Genomic DNA, 26,156 nt, shown 5'->3' with positions numbered 1-26,156 from the left:
AAAGTTTTAGGAAACTCCTTCCATGCTGCCCAGGACAGTCACCAAAAGGGAAAAGGGTCAGAGACAGTAGCTGTTATCTCTCTCCTGAGCATGGAGGAAGATCTGTGTATCAAAAGCAAAGACCTCAAGGAAACCACCTCGGCTTTCGCCACTATTGCAGTCACCACCTTGCGTCACACTGGGAACCAACCTGGGGCCCCCGAGCTAAAAACACAACTCTCCAGCTGGACCTACAAAAGCTCGGCTCTCAAGGGCTTTAACAGACTTGCATCCTTGGAGGTCAGACACAGAGGGAAACATGTTAAGACACCCTGGTCACAAGGTTATATTATTATTAAAAATAGTGAGTTATTACTAATACAGTTTCCCTGGGTTAAATAAATTCAGCTTTCCTAGCCTGATTCAAACTACGTGAATGTAAAGTTTCAAAATGTTGAACAAAGGCAGTCTCTCCTCAATAATTTGAAATTATTCAGACTATATATGTAACAGCAGGATACATGAATAATTAAATGCTCTGTAAGCCTTTGTTTCTGAGTGGAAAGTATAAGGATTTCCATTTCCAAAGATACTCATAGAGCTTTCTTTTCCAGATGAAAAACTGGCTCCAGTCACAATTGAAATAAACATTTTGATAACACGATTTCAGTAAAGAGAAGGGGGGAGGAAGTAGAGGAGCCTTGAGAAAAGGTCCATTTGCAAAACAAAGCAAACCTCCTGCAACTGAAATCCCCTTTTATTTCCTGTACAGGTGCCAGGTCTTGAACAGACACCCAATTTATTACCTTGTCAGCTGACTTATTAGGGTTGACACAAATCGAGCTGAAATATGCCTGACATACTGCAGTCAAGGCTTTTTTCACGGTTTAGCACAAAGCCAAACTTTCCACAAGGTGGAGGAAAAGGGAGAGGGAGCTGTGGGAGTTCTATTCCCTGTTTTCTATCATCAAGATGAATATGATCCTCTCCCATTCTTAATATGCAAAACCAGTCATTAAATAACCCAAGGCTAAAAAATAATTCACTAAAATGATACAGCTGGGAAATGATTATCAGGCTCTGGAAAGCCCTTGATTACAGGAAATAGCACCTACATTTTGAGAAAATGTTCCCACCAGACACAAAAGCTGAATCAAAGTGTCTCCTCTTCCTCAGTATGGCTTTCTTCTCTAGCATTTTAGCCTAAATAATGTAAATCCCCAGTTTTCCTCAAGGAGAAAAAAGCTATCAAATGCAAAACTAAGTAAAATGGAGGTGAGTTTAGTATCCCTACTAGCTGTATTGTACACAATATTGCATAACATTTTATCTGACAGAACTGACCTTTTCTTCACCAAACCTATTCCTGTTGCACTCCACTTTTTATCCTCTAATTTAAGACATGAATATTAATACGCAGTAGTGGGTGGAATAAAACATGAAACAACAGGTTTTGGAAGGAATAGAACAAAAGTCAGTGTTATGCTTTTTTATTCTTAAGTCCAAGCCCTGTCTATATAATTCAAGTCACTTGTAGTTTATCTTTGTTCTTTCATACGTAAATAAGGAATCAATTAAAAATCCAGCACAACTTAAATATTTTAATGAGAAGTTCCACTGCCTTTAGTGATATAATCCACAGTAGTAACACATTTTGCCCTAAGTTTATGCAAGGTCTTCTGGTAAATTTAATTACATGTGATCTTTAAAAGATCCTAGTTTAAAAACTTCAGTACAGCTGAGCTTCTGGCATTGTAGCTTACTCTTCTTCCTTTGTGAGAATGGAAGTTATATTTCTTTAGACCTATTTATACCTGCCCAGCACACTGGGCCGTAAGTTCTGTTCCAGTAAACTCAGGACACACAATACTGGGAGATTCTAGAACATCACCTTCTGCAAGGCAACGGACCTGAGTTTTCAATATTTGTATAAATAGCACCATATAAGTGTAATACAAATGCTTCCTTAGTACCTTTTTCCAATAGAGGATCTGATTTTGATCTCTCCTACTTGGTCGTTCCACTGAAGTCAGCAAATTTGCATTACAGTTTAAGTTAGATTAGGAACAAGCCTATAATATTCTCAAAGGTCACATATAAACAGAAGTAATGAGGAAAGAGAAAAGGGTATTCTATTCAACTCAGATTAGTTCTTCTGAATTTATGTAGAACAAAGGAACTGGTAACAGATGACTGTTCCTACAGTCTATAAAAATATAGTGAAATAACTTCAGTGAGACATCATAGCACATCAAATGATGAAATGAGGAAAAATATTTACATGAGAATTTCTATTGAACTGCTTTAGTCATACTTCTAACTTTTAAAATGATTGTTTTTGTCCGTGATACACACGGTTGTGAAAGTCTGTTCTTTTCAGATCTGTAACACTGATTTACAGAATCATTAAGAGACATTTTTCCCCAATTTCCATAACTTCTAGGTGTTGACCCAGGAAACTAGGTTGGCCAGCTCAAAAAATGCTACCCCTGTGCTCCATCTAGTGGAACACTGATTTAAGCTTAATGCATCTTTTAGCAGAGAAGTGCTTCAGTCAGAAGTGTACTCTACACAGAAGCAGTTCCTTAGAGTTTTTTCAAAATGCGTGCAAACTGACACAATTTATCTTAAAGAAAAATACAGAAACATGGAATAAAAATCTACACAGCATTTAATGGGTTTGAGAAATTGGTTTATTTTGTGAGATACAGAGACTATTGAACTTAATTACTAACATATTTCCAATAAGGGTAAACTCAGTTCACAGTCTGTACTTTCACAGAAGAGCACAAGAATATCTGAGAACAAGCACTGATAGCCTGTCTTTGTTTCTAAAGACATGGCAGGTGCAAAGCTGGGCTCCGAGATTCACAAATGGGAGATCACCGAGCCATTTACTGGCCCCACTGTATAGAAAAAGGCAATGATGGAATACTGAGGATGTAGACAAATATGCATTCTGCAAACAGCTGTGTCTGTGTAAGAGTTTACAACCTAAAAGAGTAATTGGCTCCCTGACAGGCTTGTGTGAAATACTGCAATCTCGAGAACATTATGGTAGGTAGGGACTACCCGTTGTTTCAGTCAATTAGTTTGAGAACATCCTGAATCTCCCAAGTCTCTCTCCCAAATCCTTCTTTGTAATGTTTAGTAGCTTATACATAATTTCATTAAGAACTCCAGAGTTTTAAACTCTGGCTCAGAGCTTTCCTTAGTCATCACCAAAAAGTAGCACAGGCATGCCAGGCTGTCTAGAGCTGCTCATTGGTACTCCTGTGCTCTGCCAGCAGCTCTGCCCACATGGGTGCTCTCCAGCCTGCTTCAAACAAAATGAACCAGGTTAACAAAATTCTGCAGTTTAAACCACTGAAGGTAATGCTGCTGATATGCCTGGGAAGGACTCACCACTGAGAAGTAGAGGTGGTAACCGGGGATTGGGGAGGTGGTGATGAGCACCTGACAGCAGGCAGGAAGCGCTAGCATTTTTACTGGGCATAGCTGGATTTGGCCCAAAGCCACAGCATGATTTTCACCAAATTTATAAAACTGCGTTAAACTGATGTTGTGAGAAGATAGTAACTCTTGTGTGGATTAATCATCCTAACATTTACTGATTTAGTTCCACTCAATTCATCGATGCCAAATCAGATCAAAAAAACCTAATTAGACCAAAGATTGTTCATGTATACAGTCACTGCCAGGACCTTAACTGAACCGATTTAGAAAATCCCCTTCCAGTCAGGTTTGCCTGCTGAAAATATTACCAGCTCCTACTGCACAGCACTACCCCCTTATTGAAACTGTTTATCCTACTCCGACTGCTTTACCTACAGAAGATTAGTGAGTTATTTCAAAACCTGTTCTTCTGACAGAGCTGTGAGGGCTGTGACCTTTTGCAAAATGTGGGAACAATTAGCAGTGTATATGGGACAGTGCAGCCAGGAGGGTGCTCTTACGAAATACATAACTACCCAGTGCTGCTTGGAGAGTGGGAGGAATGGGGAGATAAGTAGATTCTGTCTCTTCAGGCTTGCTACCTATTAAAATCCTATTTTTTTGAAACATCTATTGACAGGTAGTGTCTTAAATTGCCATAGCTAGCTGCTGCAGGCATGGTCGTGACTGCAGGTTCAGTAGAGCCTAAGCCAATACAGTTCTTGGCTGCCACATTCCCACTCACTTGCCTGTCTCTCTGCCTTAAGCAAATACCTTTTTGCTCCCATAGTGTACTGAAATACCTCTGCACAGGATCAGATGAGCACCTGAACCAACACAAGAGAAAGGGAGGACTACGTAAATGAGTACAGGAAGGACAGAAGTACAGTAGCCAGAAGTTAGGTTGGTTTAGGGGCATGGCATGGCACAACAGCTTTACTTGCCATTTAACCAGGTTAAGTGATTACCTTTCCAGTTTAGCCCCATCTGCTCATCACTGCCCTAAGTGTGGTGGTTACCAGCCCTCAGACCTGCCAGCATAATTGCATGCATAGCTGCTCCTTGACCTGGCTCTGTCAAAATGAATGCAGCTGAGCTTAAACACCTCTTTTATAGTTCTTGGGGGGCTTTTGTTTCTGCTTTTAGCTGGATCACTTTGTCAGGACCAGGTTAGGGAGCAATTAAGTGTGCAGTTATGTTGGCAGATCTGAGGGGGCAGCTGGATCAGAAGCAACACATCTGACCATGCTCTAAATAAACATCTGTCCAAAGCCTCAGTCAAACAGATGTGGAGAAAAAAAATGTACCTACTAAGTCCTGAAGTGAAAATATAATTTACAAGAAACTGCATGTATCAAATTTTCTTCTAAGACATGCAATCACTAACTTATGAGATTATAATTTTCTACAGTCATACGTGAAGTATCTAGTACATACTTCAGGAAACCAAGACATACTTTTAATGGATAAATCCATGCAGGCAAGTATTTTGTGTTCTGTCAGGACACTGCCAGCTCCACAGGGTTGTGAACTGCTTGCACCAGCTTGAACCAAGTCCATTCTAATCAGTTCTGCGTATTGCTACTCTTAAGAATTGAAAACTTCTGGCTTCAGACTGCAATTTTACGTATGTTTTAAAGCAGATAACTCAGTAATGCTACAAAAGAATTGAGTATTTCTTAGCCTGCAACCCTGACTGCTATTTTCTAAGCCCATCTCTTGTTCTGGTACATGATTTTGCACAGTAAGAATTGATGCAGGTTAGTATGATGGGGGTGTGGGGGGGTGCTGGATCTGCTTGCTGGGCCACTTTACCACAGGGTGACACAAATGCTGATGCTGGCAAAACGGGAGAGAAGGTGCAGAGGCAGGAATGAGCAACCAGCAAGTACAAGTCAGTCAAAGGTGCTTAATTTGAGAGCAGTGCTGGTCTAAAATGTACATGAAACTGCCTCTTCAATCTAACTTCTGGAAAAAGATTATTTAAGATCCAGATGACGTACAAAACTGTGAACCACACTGGATTACAGGAGAAACAGGATTTGTACTCCTTTGATTCAATTACTGCTCATGTGCAGATATCTTAAGATGCGTAAGAGCATGAAGTAATCAAAAAGCATTTTCTCATTCCTTTCTAATGTTCAACAACACTTCAGAGAACTTTAATCTCCTCTGTTTCAAAAACCAAAGTAAATAATGTATAAAAATTGTAATGTTCTCTTTAGAAATGGAGAAGTTCATTACAGACTTGACTGACAAAACTCTGTGTTAGACATATATATATAAATACACACACTCATACACTGTATGACTGTGTTGCAGAGTTGAACACTAAAAATTAGCAATTGAGCATGACCATAAAGAACGGAGACTTTCCCAACTAGTTTGAAAATGTACCTACCTCAGTTATCCCCCAAACACTTTTTGATTTGATTTATGTTCTGCTGCTTTAAAAGAAGAAATGGGCCAATATGAAATAATGCACATACTTGTATAGTGGATATTTATACCCAAAATAAACTTTCTCTTGGGAGAATATTTTTAAAGCAGCATTTCAAGTCTCCTGGCAATGGTTAGTTAGAAAAGTTATTTATTTATTTAGAATAAAAGTTCTCAGAAATTTTTTAACCACCAACATTTAGGATGCTGGGAGTAAGCCGAGTAATTCAAGTTTCTCCCTTTCCTCCAAATGACTTTTCACTGCATATAACATTTAGTATTCATACATGCAGAGGAATGCATAGTATGCATTAAGGCAGAGAAAATTATATTTAGGAAATGTATGGGCTATTTTACAAGAGACGATATGTACACACAAAGCAATTCAACTTACTACATGCTGTTGAGTCTAATAAGCCTAAAAACAAAACACATTGCCTTGTCCAATTAGACTTTCCTCTTGCACCTACATTTTTAATATTTGGCATATGAATATCAACAATTTATGATTTGCATTTTCTCCAACAATGAAGTAAGAAACACTGAATAAATACTGTTTTCCCTCAAGATATGTAGTACTTCTGTTATACAGACTGTGAAATGGAAAAACATACTTAGAGGCTGAATATGGTCTGTGACTCCTAATTTTTTCATTAAATGTAAAGAACTCTTTGCAATGATGCATCTGAAGCTTTATTCTAATAGACTGAAGCCCACCATTTTAGATTCAACCACAGATTTTTTTAAGGAAGTGGCAAACCATTGCTGCTAGTTGAGAAAATGAAAATTAGTCCCTGGGAGAGGATACAATCAATGGTGTGTTAATCTAACCTTCAGCTGTTAATGATTTGCACTACTATTTCCCCTGATGCTGTGGGTTCTGCTGAAATATTGTTTTAGCAGTTTCTGTCAGCTTTCCCTACCTTTTTTCTGCCTGAAAGGGAAAGACTGAAGTAAAAGTCTTAGCAACGGATTTTGCATGTGCTATTTTTTTTTCCCCCTTTTTTTTCTGACCCAGTTCTTTCACACCATGGAAGCAGAAGACAGAAGGGTAAACTGTTGTTTTGCCAGTTCAAGCCTTTTTAGCCAGTCTATCATTCACACTCCTCTTACTTGCAAAAGAGCTGTTACACTAGGCAGTCACCATTATAATTCTGATATTGACATGCAATTAAATAATTTAGAAAATCTGTATTTTGCCTGTTTCTTTCACATTCAGCCAGAAAGTTAAAAGATTTACAGAACTCTTTTTTTGGAAGGAACTGCTGAGGAGGGTCTTGTGTTTCCAGCCATGAGAGCCGCACAAGTGACCTGGAAGAGACTTCTTGTGCTGGTGTAGCAATAAATAAGTGTACCGATCCTGCAGATTTGCCTGATCCTGCAAAGTTTGTGTCCTTAAGGATCATTTGGTTCACTCAGTTGCAACAACCTTGCAAAGTAATTCTTATCCGAACGAAAACTGCATAGCCCGCGAGCCAAATTCTGCAGCAAAGTACTGAGTGCCAAAATAATAAAAGTACTCAGCACCTTGCAAAGCTGTGTTCCACACACGCAACGCTAGTTTCCTTAGCAAGCATTTCTTCCAGGAATAAGTGCATCTGAAGCATTTTAGTATTCTTAAACTAAAGCCAAAAGGCCTCGCAAAACCATTCAAACTTACTTTACACGTATCTCTGTCCCCCTGTTTAACTTAATCAGTCTTGAATATTTCCGATGGAAAAAAAAAGTATTTAGCACGGTAAACCTGTGAAGTGTGTGACTGTCTAGAAAATTTGGGTTTAGTTGAAGAAGCGACATTTGAACTAATTCAATTTTAGCTGCATGCAAACTAGAGTAAGCCTTCATTAGGGCTGTGAGTTGGTGCACACAAGTCTAATGTTATGACAGCTTGAAGTACAATGAAAAATTGAATGTTTCTCCTTCAAGATCATGCTCTCAAGTCATTCAAAGCAACAAAATGGTTTGAATATAGGTTGTACACTAGCTGCAAAAATAGCTTCACAAAATTCTCAAATAACTTAGACAATACTTTATGTTTGAAGACATTACTTTATGTTTGAATATTTCTCATGCTGAAAGTTCATGACTCTTATTTGCAGATATATGAAGAGTTTGGGAGAGTGTCTCTAAGTGACATTACTTATCTATCAAACTCCTTAAAAGGTTTCATCTATGATAGATAGTGGTAACTAAGATAATCCATCACAAGTTGTCTTTGTACCTAATTTAAGGCACAGACATAGACTTTGTCAAACCTTTTCTTGATTAGAAAGTTTAAAAAAAAAAAAATCAAGCAAATGTCAAATATTCAATAGATTACAAAGTGGGTGATTTACACATTTCAGAAAATGGGTGCTACTTGCCAGAAGGGATAATTGTTTTGTTGCTGTGCTCTTTTAATGTATTTTATCAATAACGTGGATTGAAAGAGAAGATTTCTAGTAAAATTTGCAATGACAAAAAACAGGGATCTGTAAGTAACAAAGACAACATTTAATGGATTCAAACTATTACAGGACGACCAAATGTACAATCCATGTATTTCTATGTGGCCAAAGATAAGAACATATTGCCTATGAATTAGGAATGTAAGCCACAGAACCTAAAAAAATATTTGGGGATGAAGGATGGCTCAAAGGACTGGGGATATATAAAGGGAGGAACAACAAGTAGAAATAGAGAACAAATGACTTCATTATTTGGCACTGATGTAGTAATTTCTGAAATATGGAGTGCACTTGAGACATCAACACTAAGAAGGCTGAAAAACTGCAGAGGATTCAGAAAAAGGACTGTGCAAATAATTGAAAGACTTGAAAATACACCATATAGTCAAATTCAAATAATGGAAACTTTTCTTCATGTAATGAACAGATTATATGAAATTTAATGGTAATCTGTAAATTCATACATGGGGAATAGAAATGTAATCCCATTCTAACAGAAAAGATGTAATAAAATCTATCATCTGGAAGCTCGTATCATGCAAAGGCAGATCTAAACCATGATATTCCTTAGAAGTAGTTAGAGCTCCTGAAAAACACTTAGAGCAATTTATATAAAGAATTTGCTGGATTCCCTGTTACTGGATATTTAGTAGTCCATAGTGGATATTTCTTTAAAACACAACTCTGTTCACCATGAACTAATTCAGGTAAACCTTATGGCCCTTACATTGGAGAGTAGATTGGATGATCACGTTTGCAACAATTCTCTCGGGCATTAAAATCCACTGAAGTCAAACACAAGCTTATGACTGAGTTCAAAGAACTTTGATAGAATTGTGAATATGCATGTGATCCAATCTGGATATATGCACACAATTTTGTTTTTAAAAGCTAATGAAAATAATGTTTTGGTTTGTTGTTTTTGTTTTGTTTTCTTCTTTCTGAAGTTTAATGAAAGAAAACTCAGATTTTAACATACAGTCTAACATAAGATATGGTCAAGTCAGCTGAAGTCCCAGAATCAGCAAAAGGTGACAGCCAAGATCAAATATAGATGAATATCATTGGAGCTGGAAAATATCCTACAAGTATCATATTTAGCCTTACAGATTAGAAAGGCATTTACACTCTTTATGCAACTTCATTTTAGCAAAGTAAGATCCAGTTGCCTTGTTTAATCATTTTGGATTAGCAATAACAACTTCAATATATAATTCTCTTTTCTTCCTTCTTAGTGATTAAAAACAACCTTAAGCTAACAGAACACGTATACTTACTCTGGCAGTCGAGACAGGATACCTAAAGAAAGAGAACTTATGCCATCATTGATCCGACCTGACAGCTTACGCTTCTGAACCCAGCTGACAGCAAACTCCAGCACAATAAAAGCAATGAAGAACGGAATACTCTGAAAAAGAGTTTGAAGAAAAGAAGTCACAACACAAATAGAAATAGATCCACCCTTCCTAACAGCAGTTTAGGTAGCTGGATACTTCTCAGGCTGGCTGGCTCCTTACTAGCTACTACTATGATAAAGCTCCACATGGACCTTACGAATCAGAACAATCAAGGCTACCATTTAATCCACAACACCAGCATAAATCCAGTGCACTAACCTCCCCCCATATTATTTTCTTTCGTATCTTCTGCACATGAATTGTTAAATGGCATTAAAACTAAACACAAAAGTCTTTCCAAACTCATATTTCTCATATTCAAGTACATCAGCAAGAGCAACAACATTTGTGGACTCCTCTAACCACAAGGTAAAACAGAATTTGCTTTCGATTTGATATGTAAGCAGTTTTTTAATGTGTTCAACCACTGAATTTGGCATCCAACAATATTATCTGAAAGACATATTAAAGTGAGTTTCTTTCTACTCGGCATTTCTGCTGCCATGCTTTTTGCCGCAGATAGCAAGAGCTCTTCTGTATGTGTTTTCATCAGAGAACCCGGTAACTATGCAGCCCATTCCAATTTGGGCCATACAACATGTTCTCCTTCCAGACCAAGTAGCAATGATACAATGTTCCCTTTTTTCTTTTCGGTTGTACTAACTGTAAAATAATTTTCTGCCTTTCTAAAGAAAAGTATAATGATGAGTGAGACTGAAACATTTCTCACTCACAACACTGCTTCAGCCTGGGATTCAATTCACACTGTCCATCTTGCGTCCCAGATCAACTGGCAAGTTGAAAATGCACACAAACAGCACCCAGTAGAGACAGGTATGGCTGTGAGTAGTGGTAGGACTGGTCACATTATTGTGACAATACCATGTTTCATCAGTGGAGGAAGATTGTTACAGCTGTTCTCAAATTTCCATCAGCATAGGCAAGAAAAAAGGATTTAATAATAGTAATTGGTAAAGCATATGCTTTTTTACTGACACTGGAGTCTTAACAGTCCCTGCACTTCATTGGTGGAAGGAATGACGAGGCAGTAGTAGCGTATCAGCCACCGCCACCAAAATCTAGAAGGCCTGTGGCAAGGAAAATAGGAAGGAGCTATTTTACTTGCATCAGATCTCTGTGCACGTAAGTTCAACTCAACTTCCTCCCTCGCTCTGCAGAAAACTTTTAGGTGACATTGGAGGCATTCAGACAACTCCTTCTCGGTGGTATTAAGGCATAAAATTCCCACCATGTTTTGCAAGGCTAGAGAAGTCCAAGACCAGTGAGACTTTCTGCACCATTATGGGAGGCATCGCACTGCCAAACTTGCCCTGTTAGTCTTCTTTTGCTGCCCCCTTCAAGTGACCTGCAAACACATACAGATTCACAGACTGAAACCCTCCAAACTGCACTGCTGTAGAAGAGGGGCTGCTCCTGCCTATACATTTTAATGGAAGAAGCATGTTGCCTCTGCAAATGCCATTGCATTTTGGAGAGTGCTCATTTTTGTTGCCAAGTGAGATATGATCCGGGAATTCCTACCAGGCTGGGACACTAAAGAGACTAAGATGGATATAGACCAGATTGCTCAGTGGAAGAAGAATGGGATGATTCAAACCATGCAAGCAGTAAGAGATTTATGGCGTCTAGGAAATGTGAAAGTTCATAAACTTCAGCAGCTCAGGGTTAGGTTACAATAACAGATGAACAGAGATTAATATCAACATGGCACTTTTTAATTTAGATGCCTAGCTTGCTCTTTAACAGCATTTTAGGTATCTAAAAGCCTGTTTGGGATACACACTAACTGATGATATAAAAAACTTTGAAAGCAAAGGAAGACCTATGGATAAAGCCAACAGCACCCAAGAAAACCAATGTGGTAAATCTTTGGATATTTGAAATCTATAATAAATAAATAAATGAAAACCAAACCCCACAACCTTCCATTTGAAATCATTGAAACATTCTAGGAAAATATAAATACTCCTTGTTTCGCTCTAGCTGCTTCATTTCTAAGTAGACAAGACTTTTAATGTACTTTTCTTAATTTATATAATGAAAAAACAGATTCCTAACTTATCAAACAAAGGTTGATAATAAGCCAGATGACCACAACTGTACATTCCAGCAGAGATAAAAAGGGTCTTATTAAGAACAACGAAGAAACACTTGACCACAATATTAGGAGCCAGGTCTAGCACAGACTACAGGCAGTTTGAAGTTACGGAACAGCAGAAGCTGCACAGCAAACTGAATGGGCTCAGGGCAGAAAAAGTGGGATGCTTTATTCATTAAATGAAAATAGTGAGTAGGAAATATACGATGCCTGTATTCTATGTGGCAATTCACTTTACCTAGCAACCTCTGAAACGGTTAAAATACTGGACTTTATACTAATATGCACTAAAATAACTTCTTTCCCATTGACTTCATTAAATATTTTCTTCCCACTGTGAAGCTGTGAGACAGCCAAGCATTTGACAGCACTTTTTGACTCACAAATAGGGAGTGTCATAGCAAGGAGGATAGAGAAACATTCAGACAGTCTTAACCTCCTGCCCATCAAGGAGCCTGCAAAAGGGAAGATTTATGGCATACCTCTTAGTAGCTAAAAAATTACTACCTCTCTCCCACACACCCACATTAAGCTTTGTCCAAAGCAGATCAAAGGGATCAACTATGTCAAGACTAGTATGTATTATTTATGTGACCATAACACCTAACAGCTATTGTCATGGAGCAGGATTGTACCATGTTAGATGCCATACAAAGAGAAGGAAAAGGCACTCCCTGTCCCGAACAGCCTGCAGCCTAAGGATGAGATGTAAGACAGCAGAAAGATAATGCAAATAATTCAGGAAAAAAGGAGACAGTCAGTAAGAGAGACAACAGTCTCACTAGCCTAACCATTACTTTTGTTTGTTTGTTTAAGTTCAAATGACAGTGAAGACATTATAAGGAACCTGTGGAGGATAGGTAGCTCTGCAAAAGTTTTCAAGGATTGCCCCTACAAACAAAATGGCACAAAGTTAAGAAATAGCCATGGTTGGCATCACAGGTCAGAGACAGAAGCTGGATTCTTTCGATATCTTCTGGTCTATACATGCTTTACTTTCTTTCTCTTTCCAGCTTCCTTCTCTTCACCCATCACAGAAATACTTAACGGAGATTTGCATCATCTTGTAGTTTACTTGAATAACTGATCCATAACTTGAAAGTCTTACTCTGAGCACTGAGTAGGAGGGGTTCCCTTATAAGTAACCAACTCTTACAGAATGCAAAGGACCATTTAAAACCAGTTTCTGCTTTATACAGTTGCAAAAAATAATACTCTAAGTTGAAACTCAGCATAAATTTATGGTTTTATTGCAAGTCTTGAAACAGTTTCTGTTTTCTTAAAGTCCCAGGTCCTTGTAACATAAAAATCTCAACTTTCATGTAAAACTAAATAAGAAGGTCTGTGACTCATTATTTAGAAGCAAAGCCTAAAATGTGAATTGAGTGTAAATGTGAACTTAATCTTTAGGCTCTCAAAAGCAGAGAGTAAATAGAAAAGAAAAACAGTGATTACCAAATTTAAAGCTTTTATTTTGGGGGCTCACAGCAGAAGAAACAGTGCTCTCTCTTGAGTCTGACTCATGAAAGTCTTTACTGAACACAAGTGATAATTTCAGAATGTAACAAGGAGCAAAGTAAAGTTGTTGCTGTTCACGAAAACTATACACGACAAGCAAAAAGAAGCACTCCATCTGCCCATCTATAGAATATGAGAGAATTAAAAAAAATGGCATGCAGAGCATAATCTTATATCCATAGCAAAAAGGATGCTCGTGAAAGGACAAGGCGAGCATCAGTGTATGTTGTAAGAGTCAGGATGTTCTGCCCTGGAGAAAGAAAATTGACTTCTGCTTTCTCTTCTCTTTCTAGAAATAAGGGAAAATCAAGGGTTTCAAAATCTACATGACAAAAGCTCACATAAAAATAAATTATATGGTTATGATCCAGGATTTGGACACCTTTTCCCAGAGTTTTGGAGACTAATTAGAAGGGTGATTTTTCCTTGGGAACTGCTGCAGAGCTTTGTTACTAGTCACTGAAAGCTGAGCAGTCCATGTTTTGAGCAGGACTTGGGGCCTTCATGTACAGAGCACAATGGAGGCACCAGGATCTGACCTGCCTCTGAAAATGGAAGTAATACAACCACAGCCAGAAAGTACACCGCACAAGTTAAGCTAATGAAGCTATTCTGTTCTCAAAAGCAGAGCTGCTTCACCCACTGCTCTCTTTGGCTGCCCAGATGTAACAGCACAGATAGAAGTAGTTCCTTTGAGCTAGAGCTATGAAGTGCATATATTTTGTAAATCACCAAAGTGCTCAATTTTGCAGATCACTAAAAACATGAATATTTGAGTGAATTAAGAGGTTCTGCCACCTGCCTAATGTTGGAAGGTGCCTATCCCCACAGCTGTAGCCGTGTGATCTAACGTACTAGAAATACCCTCATCCATCTGAAACACGTGATAGATCATGAAGCCAAAATCTAAATCCAACTTCTATATGGTGTCTCAGGAAAAAAAAAACCAAAACAAACACAAAACTGTTTAGGAGACACTAATGTAATCAGTAGTTTATTTCATACCTGCATCATCATTGTTACTGTCTTTTAGAGTGAATTATTTGAGCTAAGGCCCTCATTCATTACCAGCTCTACACCAGAAATTTTTTTGTTCTGTGTTGGACTGAGCTCAGACATCCCCTTCTGTTTGTATTTGTACCAACTCAAGGGGTTTCCACTCCAAGCCCTCCTTGAATGGCTCATCAGGTCACTATTAAATCTAGCCCTGCTGAATCCAATGGATCTGCTGTTCTTGCTGTTCCCTAAACAGTCCAAAAGAGGCTGCCAGACTAGTAGGTCAAATAGACAACAGTGACAAGCAGCTGGAGAGGGACTGTAGATAATGACCTTCTGCCCACAAACACATGGCCAGACGAAGAGGTACAAACGGTGCCTGAGCTCAGACCAAAGCTATAGAGTTAAGACCGCTATACCACTACAAGACTTTTACACACCCACCTAACCAAGCATCAAAAGACCTGTTCTGGCAACAAATGCACTATGGGGAGTTTCTAGTACAACTAGCCCAAGATAGCAATAATGGGAAAGTATAACCGTAATGGGAAACCTTTTTTAGCGTAGTTTTTTGCGAGGTACATATTCCCTTACAAACTTATCACAACAGAGCTCCACAACAGTAGAAGCCTGCAGGCACTTCTATAATGCAAAGAAGCATTAAGAATCCTTCTGCAAACTTTTACAGCTGTATGCCCAGTAGCAGAAATTCCAGGTTTGGCCAAGGTCTGAGCTGAATATTGCACAGGTCTGCATGGGAGAAGAAAGCCCAGGGATGTTAAGGAATGCTGCTGGCAAGAAAGTGAATGATACTCTGTTGGAAATGGGGGAACAGTAAAAGGGATTGAGATAGGCGATAGAGCTGGAGGGAGAGATCAGCTGACTAGGCAGAACTGTCAAGCTCCAGACAGACTTCCTCGATCATGACATTACAGCTCAGTTGCAAAATGCCTCTGAGGAAAGTTGTCCATCGACCAGACACTGCACGCACAGGCTGGCTTTGCAGCAGCTGTCTGCTTACCCTGTCCAAAAGGGCAAGGTTTGCTGATAACAGCCATCAGCGAGGGGCTGCTGCATACTGCCGTTCCCAGAAAGCTGCTGACAGTGCTGCACTGCTCTGCGCAATCCATGACACCCCCATTGCAGGCCAAAAGCAGCTGCTGCACAGCAGTCCAAGGTTTACCGGGCAGAGGAGCTAGTCAGAGCTACCAGGAACCGTATAAAAAGTGTGGATCTTCAGCGAAGCTGGACTGAATTTACTTTGAAAGGGGCAAAATAGTGTTTATCTGCTGTCTCCATGAAAAGCTCACATCGGTTCCAGGCTCAGCAGGAGCTGGGCACCAAGATATGTGCAATAGGTAGGACAGAAGGGAGCAAAGGTACCTTCATGGAAGTGGATAAGCTGGCAGGGCAGGAGGGGAGGGAGGGATATGCTGCTGCCTGCTGACAAGAGAGTTCTCACCCCTGACCTCTGTACTCTTGCCTTGGAGCTTTAGGAGACAGCGCTGTCCCAACACAAATATTTGTTCTCTATTCTCTTAAACAATCTTTATTTTTTATTTTAAATAGAAATTTTTATTTTTCTTTCTTTGACTGAGCTTGTAGCACTGGCCTTAAGGGCACAAAGAGACCTGACTTTTTGCTTGCTTTAAGAACCGTAACAGCCAAGCACAGTACCGTGTTTTCTGGTTTACTCAGTTCAGTTTGCTGTCACTGTATCCAGCAGCACTGATAATCTGAACAAGGTGAGCATCAAGCCTCAGATATTTGGGGTGCTTCTCTGAAAACTTCGGCTCCTGGTATCAGGAGAAAGCATCCGAGCCGTCATTTAAAATACACTGGAGTGCGCGGTTACATAGGCAGCTTACACAGGCAGCTTGCAGACAGAGCGCCCAGGCGCGAAAGCGGTCCGAGAAAGACAGGGAATTTAAGCTTAATTTAGGTGCCCTTTCGCGGACGTGGGTTCCTTGGGCCGCCCCTGGCTTTTGCAAAAAGGCAGGCGGCAGCTGCGCGCAGGCTGGGCGGAGGAGCCGGCGGCGGATGCCGCCGGGGGAGGGGAAGGGGCTCTCACCTTCTCCACGTAGTCGGGCACCTCCTCCACCGTGCGGAAGGAGCTCTCGCCGGGCGGCAGCACGTAGAAGAGAGCGCGGAGCTGCTGCCCCGGCGCGGTCGCCCGCGGGCCTCCCGCCTCGCTGCCCATGGCCCGGCCGCCGCCGCCCCGCTGCGCTGCGCTCCGCGGCTGCAGGTGCACTGACGGAGGGGACCGCCCCGCGCGGCGGCGGCGCCTGCTCCCGCTCCCAGGCGCCGGGCAGCGCTGGGGCTGCTAGCGCGGCCCGACGGCCTTGCTTCGTTTCCCCGTGGCGCCTGGGGGGCTTGCAGGCTGCTTTTGGGAAAGCCTCGAATCTCTCGTTTCTCTTCGAATCGTGCTGCTTTGGAGGTTTTCTCGTGGGTTTTTTCGTGTGTGTCGTCACGCGCGTGGCCCGCTTCTGGGAGTCGAGAGAAAGCCCTCGCGCACCTGCCCACCGCATGCCCTCAAAAATCCCTAACCGGCAGAGCTCGAGCTAGCCTCTTTCATTTTTAAACAGGTTTCCACACACACAAAAAATACTGCTCAGGTTTTGACTTCTGCATACAAAGCAGAATTTTGTAAAACCAAAGTGTTAAGGGTTTTGAGAAACAAGCTGAGGGCGTGCTTGTTGGCTCCTTTGTTCGTGGGTCAGTCCAGCACTCTTCCCATTAAAAGTGTTTATTTTTTAAACTTTCAGAAGGGCTTGTCACGGCTCAATTTTACAGAGCTCCAATTAACATGACTATACTGACGGTAGCCTCTAGAAGCCATCTATTATGCTTCCATTTACAAAGGAATAAAAATGGGAAATACGAAGAAACAGTGAAAACAAATGTATGCTAGATCCTTGTAGAAAATGGCTTTTAGAAATGGGAATAAGGACGGGTTTTGTACATTCAAGCCTTCAGTCTGAAGCTCAGGAGCATGCATTTCCCTGTCAAATGTTTGTCAGTCACACTTGATATGTTTGGCATTAATACAAATAATAAGCTTTGTGATAAAATAGATTAGTCAGAAATAAAATAACACAATGTCCCAACAACCCCTTCATCTCAAATGCTCAGTTCCACTTACGGTCTTTGCAGAAGAAATGGACTGTAAATCCTGCTGTAAAGGATTTTGCCACAATTTAAATCCTGCCAGTCATTAAATTAAGAAAAACTTTGTACTTTGAATCAACCCTTAGTTTTGGAAAGGAACTATGACAGGTAATTTCAGCTGAAATGTCTGTTTAGAAAAAGAAACATATGTAAAAATTGACATTAAAATAATTGAAGTAATGCACATTTGTGATGTTTGTATTAAATATGTTGCCATTTAAACAACAGCGGGGGTAGATTTAAACAATATTCTGCAGTCTGAATAATGTAAAAATACTGTAGTGCATGAATGTCAGAAAATTACTGGAAGTACCAATAAAAATATTCTACTTTAAGCTGAACAAAGCACGAGTATTTTAAAATGGCATTAATGGTGAAATAGATTCGGGCACTCTCTTAATATGTGTAGTTTATACTAGTACTATGATATAAGTAAAAATTAATAAACTTATTAAAATGCTTTAAAATTACATCGTAGTGTTCTCAACTTCAATGTTGACTTATACTAATCTGAGGTTCTTACAGAACTCTAGTTATTAACTTCTAAAATCTGAATTCATCTAAATGAAAATTCCAAATTTACTCAAAATCACACAAATCAACAGCATTCTGACTAGATCTTCATTGCAGGCAATGACATATGGTAGAAAATGTTTGTTTTTTCACTTAGATTAGCCTAAGTATTTCAATAGCATTACTCTCACATTCAAGCTCCTTGAACTCACCCTAACCTCAGCCACACCATCCCAGCAGGCCACCCTGAGCCCTTCATTGCTCTGGTGCTGGTGTTCATCTTGCTCCACTACCAGCTCGCAGAGTTAAAATGACCAAAACTTAATCCCACAAAAAAATGTTATCAGTGAACAGTATCATCTGGGGACCACCCTGGGGTGAGAAGAATGATTAGCAGGGCAAGGGAGCCCATGGCCACACAAGGTGAGATACGTTTCAGGTACCATGGAACCACTACCTTATATCACACCATTCTGGGGAAGAAGAGAATCCATCCCTTTTTTTGGACTCTATACTTTCTTAAAAATTATTATTTTGGACCCCCATTTCAGTGTAAATTATCACCCAAGTATCACCATAGTGAAATTCTTGTTTTCAAAGCTAAAGGAAAGAATTTGGACTTGATTATGCCTCACGGGGGAAACAGGTGGGTTGTGTTTTCCAGCTTGTGTCCCAGGAAAAATAAATGACAGCACTACAATAGCTACACCTCTGGTGAGGAGAACAATTTTAAATCCTACCTGGAGCATCTATGAGTTTTAGACAAGCTTGAGTAATCTGGCTGTACAAATGTAGTTGCTGCTGTCTCTTTAAGCCTTGAAACTTAGCATGCAGTTTCCAGTGCTCGCTCTTTTCTTAGAAAATAAAGCATTCAGGAATGTTGCTTTAGTGGAAGCTCTAACCCTTTACCAGACAATGCTCTCTCCATTCAGTGACCTTGCAGAATTGTTTTTGCAAGATTTTATTTTTTTTTAATTGTTTTATTTTCTGCAGAGAGTTAAATAACCTACTTTTTTTTCTTTTTACAACAAAAAATAAAAAAGTAGATATTTCCCATCCTGTGCTGCCATCAAAAAATGCAGAAGGATGTTCTGTCTGGAGACTGGGATTCTGCTGTTGACTAGTAGATCGTTCCAGTAACTAAGGCAACAAAAGCCTCTGTTCTACTTAGAGGAAATTGGGGAGCTGGCCTAACATGATCTGTAGGTGGATCATATTTTGTTTTCTCTAAAGAACTCTATCCCACCCACTTCATGAACAGAGAACGCCCAGAGGCTTCCTGTTTGGGTCTCTCTGAGCACTAAACCAGCACTAAATAATAAACTCATAAAGGGAATTAGGGCAGGTTGAAATTGGGATGGGCGATATAGTCTGCCTTGGCAATCATTCACAGCAAACTGAATCATATCCAGAACGGAGCTGGGCTTAGTATGCTCTATTTACATAGTAGTATCTTTGATTATAGAAACACTTTAAATGAGTACATTGTGATGAGCAGATGTCAGAATGTTTTTGCATCACTACTCCAGGTGTTCAGCACCTATTTTCACACTTGGCGATGGATGTCATGAGGGGAGCACTAAATGCATCAGTGTTATTATAAAACTGGTATTATGAAATACTTTGAACGTTGTCTTTGCCAGTGGTAAACCCTACATCATACAGTACCTTTTAAAAAAAAATTATTCAAGTGTTTATTTGTTCATGTTTCATAAACTGTATGTATTAATACACAGTGCTTAATAACAGCATAATACTGACTCCAGAAACCTGAAGACAGGGATGTTCTGCATATTAATCAACGTCATGCCATGCACTTGGCCACTTACTGCTAACTTTCCATTTCTTCTACACAGGACTGCTAACAATAGAACAGTGCTTATATATGCTCATTCTAAATTATTTAATTCAGGGCAACTTGTTAGCAAAATCAATTTATTCAAGGGTTGCCAAGATGTCCAGAGAAAATAATACACCCTTCAGGCAGTCTGTTGTGGAAACCTACTGTGGTAAATGTACATACTAGTCTTAGAACTTTGTCCTCTATGTTTGTTTCTTATTAGCGTCTATTCTTGGTCGTATAGCAGGTTATTTGTTTTTTTAAACACAGTGATATGTCTGATATCTTTCTCCTTTCTCTTATGGAGAAAATATTATTATTATTATTCTTAAAATTCCTTATGTTCCTTCTTCTGTCCCCTAGTGTATTGACCATGGGAATCATTTGCACCTTAGACTGTGGTCCCCTACTTAGCTGAGCCATATGCTGACTTTCTGCTGGAAAATGGGTGGGCAGCACCATTCTCTCCCTCCTTACTTCTAACAGGCTTCCTCCACCATTTACCTTGCCCTGGCATAGAGGCTGACAGGATTCCTCCATGAGTTGATTTACCTCACAAACTCACATAGCAAGAAATTAAGCCAGAAAAGAAATAGCTTTACATTTTTCTACTGCTCTAGTGAGTTAAGTGGCTCACGAGAGGGCCCAGGGAGTGCAGGCGTTGGCATGAAAGCCCAGGAGAAAGAGGGCAGGACCACACAGCTACAAACCAGAGATGGGAGAATGAGGTGGAAAGAGGACTTCTTCATTTCAGCAGCAGCAAGTTATTAGATGACTGAACAGCTCATGGAGTCACCGCCTCCGGTGCATTTGCCAAAATATGGCTTCAGCAGGCTATCATATGTCAGCATGCAACTACATCCAAACAGTTGATGCTTCCTTTACATCAGCACTTCAGTAACTGCCTTTTTCAAAGTTATCCTTTTTTTCTGGAAGGCCGGTGTCTAGCGGGATGGAAGCTTTTCCTTTTATCTGCCTATTCGCATAACTATATATGTTATATACTGCATTTTATGGATGGGTTTTGGCTGGACAGGAAAGCTCCCTGGTACTCCATGTTCTAGCTGCCACACATGGATGGAGTCATGGGGCATCTTCTGCAAGGAGAGGAAGATGATGCTCTCCCTGGGATCCACAAGGGACCCTCAGGCTGCAAGGAAGCCAGGAGATGATAGTTCAAGAGGTGTAGCAGATGAAAGATGTAGCATGAGATGAGGAGGCAAGGGCCTGATCAGGAAGAGGACAACAGTGGCTCAGAGCTGCAGGAGGGAGGTTCTCCTGGAGACCAGAGAAGCTTTGCAGAGGTTGCTGCAACCCAGAAAACCAGCTGAGATTGCAAGCTGAGACATACAAGGTCTGAAGGTGATGGCTCACCCTATTAGGACACAGTGAACAGCAGGGGAATTGTCATTCATGCTCCGTATTTTTATTAGTCCTCAAACAGCGAACATTCAGTTTTCTGTATTTCAGAAGCTACTTTGGTTTAGTTTCTATTCTAATAAAACTACATTATAGAGAAAACCCTTTTGGTGTGGTTGCTATGCTGACTGCAAGGAAGACAGGCAGGGAGGTTCATCCTGAAGCTCTGACTGATTTGGGGGAGCCAATCACGAGCAGAAAGCCCTCTAACATGTTTGCATGTTAGCCTTCTTGAACAGTGCTGTAATGGCAAGAAGTTCCCAAGAGAGCCTAAGTAGTGGTTTCAGCCCTCCCCCACTTCCAGCTGCATGTTGTGCACTCTCGGCACTTTCCTTGTGCAAGCCCTGGTGGTCATTAGACACTGCGCTGAGCCATTTTAACATGCTCCATCAGCAGAAAAAATAGCCCAACAAAACAAAATGCTAAAACTGGCTTGAGTTGTTCTGGACTGAAGTCAAGAAAGACATTCATAACAGAAAGGATGATCAGGACGACATGGTAGTCTAGACTCTACCCTGCTGAGGAAAGCTTGGGAATTTCAGAACATTAAACTTATCTCAGTATCTCATGGCTAAGCTCTGTGGAAAGATTTGTCAATAAACAGGCATGTGGTCTGACTAAATGATTGTTCATCCTCTGTCTGCATGCCTTATTGCCTGGGCTGTTCAGCTGCCCATGGGTGGACTCCTAGTCTGCCCCATCTATTGGGTGTTCAGCTACCAATCTGCTTAAGAGGTGAACTCTTAATAGGTCAGTTATTGGCACTCCCTGAAGTTGGCTTCTTGGGCTGCTTATCTCTGCACAACCTGAAACAGCTCCAAGAAGCTGCCTTTAAGCCATGAGCAGCCCCACACCAGCTGACTCGCTCATGCCTGGTTCTGATGCAGGCAACACAGCTGCCTAATGAGTCAGGAAGCAGTCATCAGGGTACTCGGGCAGGCTGAAGAATAAGGCAGAAACTTTTTAAGGGTGTTATTGTATTATTTTTTCAGCATTTTCTGCTCTTGAAATACTTTAACCTTTTGTTCCTACTGAGGAAAAATGTGTTTTGTTTTTTTGGTGGGAGAGGGGATGGGATGGGAGTTACTGGAAAAATAAATTCCATCTTCAAGGCAGGCCTATCAAGTAACTTTAGAAGAACAGCCTGCCCACCTGTTGTGAGTGTTTCCAAATTTTATTTGGCATGCTCTGCTGTGCAATTTCTTGCACTTGTATTTCTGAAAATCGTAGTTTAATTTATTAGCAACGCCAGGGTTCAAGTTGCTGCATGCTGTAACCTACATGGGATGTCAGCATTATATAGCTTACAACCTCAGATTGAGGATAGATATCTTATACATCAAGATCATTTGATCAGACATGTTATAACCTATTTAATAGGTCTTTGTACTATCTGACCAGTGATTATAACTGTTTATTTGTTATCACCAGAATAGTCGCTTCCATGTTGCTGAATTAGGAGCATGTGAATATCAACACTAGGTAGATCCAAAATTATGAAATATCTCATGACATGAGCTATAACACATGCTACCATTTTACTGCATTTGCGCAGGCAGGAATCATTTGGGTCATTTCGGAGTGGAAGCATAGGAATTACCACCTTTCAAGCAAGACTAACCAGATTTTATTTTTTTTTTAATCATAAAGAACAGTCCTAGAGAATTATAGAGATTATGCACATATATCTGAACTTCAACAGAAAGACAGTTGTCATAAATTGACACTGAACATCTTTTTAAAGATAAATCTGCTGCTGGTACTAGAATATACTTGATAAAATCACTGGATAATATTTTAAAGCTTGAGATCTTCAAGCATCATCTGGCCTTAAATCAACTATTTTTCTTTATCATGGGAAACAGGGAATAATTTCTTTTTCCTAGGAAAATCACGTAGTTTCTATTTCTTCCTAGCCTGCAAATCCCTAGTCCTTGAGGGAGAGATTTCCTGTGGATGACTCCCTTAAATAAGCTACACTGCGTTATAAATGCTGAGTGCAATTAATGTGTTTGAAGAAAATAAAAGGAGTAAAATGCTTAGCTACCAAAGGTGGTAGAACACCTTTGGAAAGGTGGAAATCCTCTTTTCTTTTCTTCTAATGAATAAGTTACCTGGGCCTCTGGGAGGCAACAAGCCTTCTGTGCCAGTAAGCCTGGTAGATGGACACTGCCACTCCACCACCCCCCAAAGGGAGTCTACAGCCACTGTCCCCTGTCATTCCGGAGCTAGTGCTCACCTCTCGTCCAGCTGCTTCTGTGCTCCTCCTTGGTAGAGTTTGTTCCCGTTCCTTGCCTTTGAGCCACTGCATCAATGCTGCAAATTCAGATCTGAGGGCAAAGAAGGAGCCTTTCTCCTGCTGCCTGGAGTCACAAGCTGCCAGCCTCCTCTACCCCGGGAGTCTCCACCCACCACTCATCCACAAGTAGCCTCTTGCTCTCCTTCCCTTGTTACATCCTGCAGCTGATGCTCATGCTGCTCCAGGGGCTCTGTGAAGACCCTGTCCATCACCTGCTTGTCACCCTTGAAGCTGCACGGTCACACACTTCCTCCCACTGCTCCCTTACCCAGTGCCTAAGTACCTCTGCCAAAGCACATCTCCCACTGTGGGACCACCCCAGGAAGAAGCACCAAGTGCTCCCCGCAGACCAAACCTGCATAAAGGCATCCTTCATTGCTCCAGTACTTTTGATGCACTCCATGTAATTTATCTGTCACATGTTGAGGACCAAACCTTACAATAGTGTGCAATCCCATCCTACCTGGAGACATTCCAGCATGCTCTTCACACCCCAGCTAGCTCTTTAATTGCCAACATACCTACTAGCTGAAGTCCTACTGACCTAAATAGATTCTTTCCTAATCAGCAGTCAGATAAAGACAGAAGTTGCAGGCCCTTTTTAACCAAGTCTCCCTTTCAGAGGGTAACTAACTGAAGCTGTTAGCTCTAGAAGACCCTGGAAGCTTTCAGAAACTACTAAAAGCTGAAATTTGGACTGAAGAAAAATTAAAACCAGAGCAAAAACTAATTAAGAAATACAACAAAACCTGCAAATAATTGTTAGGGTTAAAAAATGTTATGAAAAAAACCTTAAACGAAAGCAAGCAAGTGAAAATTCATAGACACCCCGAAGTTGCTGGAATATTTGAAATCTAGAGCAGAAATCTAGTTAGAGGTCCTGGTAGAAGGTAGCATATGATGAGGTAATTAAAGACTACCGTAATGCATAAGCACTGGAACTGTCTGTTAAACTTAAGGATAAATGTTTTCAGTCTTTGAGTGCTTTTCATTTTAGAAACTTGAAGGTCATTTCATGCCCCACGCTTTTTGATATAGTATGAAAAGCAAGAATAACTCTAAAAGGTATTTGATAAAATAAATGATTGAAATAAGTATGATCAATCAAATTACAAGTAATATATATGTCACATTTTACCACAGCAAAAACTTTTTTTGCTTTTTTTCTCTTTTTTATATGATGAATATAAATGAAAAGATAAATAAAATTTCATTTATGCATACACATCACTGAGAAAAAAAAGACTATCCACTACAAAATTCAGTTATGAAATGCCTATTTTTTCCTCCTTCATTCTAGTTCCAAAATTTAGTTCTCCATATATTCATGAATGTTTCTAATCTCTTCTTGTGTTCAGGGAATGAAATAGGCTTCAAATTTGTATGTCATAAGTATGGAATGTATTCCCTGATATTTAGTTGTGGGGAATCCTTCCAGTGTTACAGAGTAACTTACACAGCAGCTGTGATCAAGATGTCTGTGAGGTTTTCTTTGCTGTGCTGTTTACCTGTTCTGAAACACTTACTGGTTTAATATCTGAGCCAAAGCCCTATCAGAATAGTAAGATATGTATGTGTAGTGTTTGGGGGGATGCTTAGGGGTTTGTGGTTTTTTTGTGGCAATTTTTCAAGATACTGGGAGACAAAATAGTGGAAAATTAGAAAAGGATTTGCAAGAGTCCAGATGCAACTATCAAGGTCAGTTCTGTCTACTTAGAGTAGGTTTGCAATGAATCAACTCCATAATTTTGACATGAATCATCTCTCTAGCTTTTAAGAGACTGATGAGCTACCTGGGGAATGCATGTTCATTCTTAAAAGATTACGAAATCTAGCACAATCAGAATAGTCGATCTGAATAAAGCAATACCGTTTATAAAATACATTATTTTGCATTTTTCAGTTGCAAAAAAAAAATTACATTGGCCTCACAACTCTCTATAGTTACTTGCAAATTGGTGAAGATTTTAGACCACGGTTCTCAGTCAGTAAACTGCTGTTGACATGTTTGAGCCATTTGTGTAACATCGTTAGTCCTTTCTTTTGGGCCATGGAGAGGTATATCTTTGGATTTGGAATGCAGTGAGAGGAAGGGATGGGATGGGAAGTGAGGAAGCTGAGAAGAAACACAGACTTTCCTCTACCAACTCTTTAGAATTCAGAGAAGAAAGTTAATATTAACTTCAGACTCTCTTTGAGAAGTGCCACTGAATATGGGTGTACCTTTGGAGTCCAGGTGTTGTCACAAAGCTAAAGGAATTTGAAACATGTTGATCTATGTCTCCAGTTTAGCTCTCAATATTTTTTTGCCTTTATATTTTTTCAGCTTTTTTACCTTTCAATCTGAGCAAACCCTGGCTTTTACTCTAATGTAGTGAGCAAAGAAAATTGTCACTGAAAAGGCTTCTTAGAGGATTCTTTCCCTTTTTTCTGTGGTGGTTTTTTTTTTTCCTCTGCTAGACGCTAGATGTAATGATCACATACAGATCTGTATTTGTTTTAGCATTACAATACTGTAGCTGACATTAGGATCTGCAATGAGACATTTGGTGTGTAATTCTGAACTACCAGGTACGCAAATAGTGTG

General features: G+C 40.1%; 1 protein-coding gene across 2 annotated transcripts in view; it reads right to left on the bottom strand.

Annotated features, from left to right (window-relative positions):
* The window catches only part of AGMO (alkylglycerol monooxygenase), a 208,518-nt gene extending 191,973 nt beyond the window's left edge, over positions 1-16,545 (bottom strand). Inside the window, exons 1-2 of one of the 2 annotated variants that reach the window (XR_012994728.1) lie at positions 16,402-16,530; positions 9,578-9,708 (exon numbers count right to left, since the gene is read on the bottom strand). Coding sequence is in view for 1 of the 2 variants with exons in the window: in XM_076331409.1 (XP_076187524.1) it covers positions 9,578-9,708; positions 16,402-16,530 (260 nt within the window). In the remaining variant the exon portion in view is untranslated. Of the gene's footprint in view, positions 1-9,577; positions 9,709-16,401 lie in introns of both variants that reach the window. The other variant, XM_076331409.1, reaches the window with a different exon arrangement.
* Positions 16,546-26,156: the final 9,611 nt, after the last annotated feature.

The sequence above is a fragment of the Aptenodytes patagonicus genome, chromosome 2, assembly GCF_965638725.1.
Source record: "Aptenodytes patagonicus chromosome 2, bAptPat1.pri.cur, whole genome shotgun sequence".
NCBI lineage: Eukaryota > Metazoa > Chordata > Aves > Sphenisciformes > Spheniscidae > Aptenodytes > Aptenodytes patagonicus.
The sequence above is the reverse complement of the archived record's forward strand: the minus strand, read 5'-3'. Positions and strand labels throughout refer to the sequence as shown.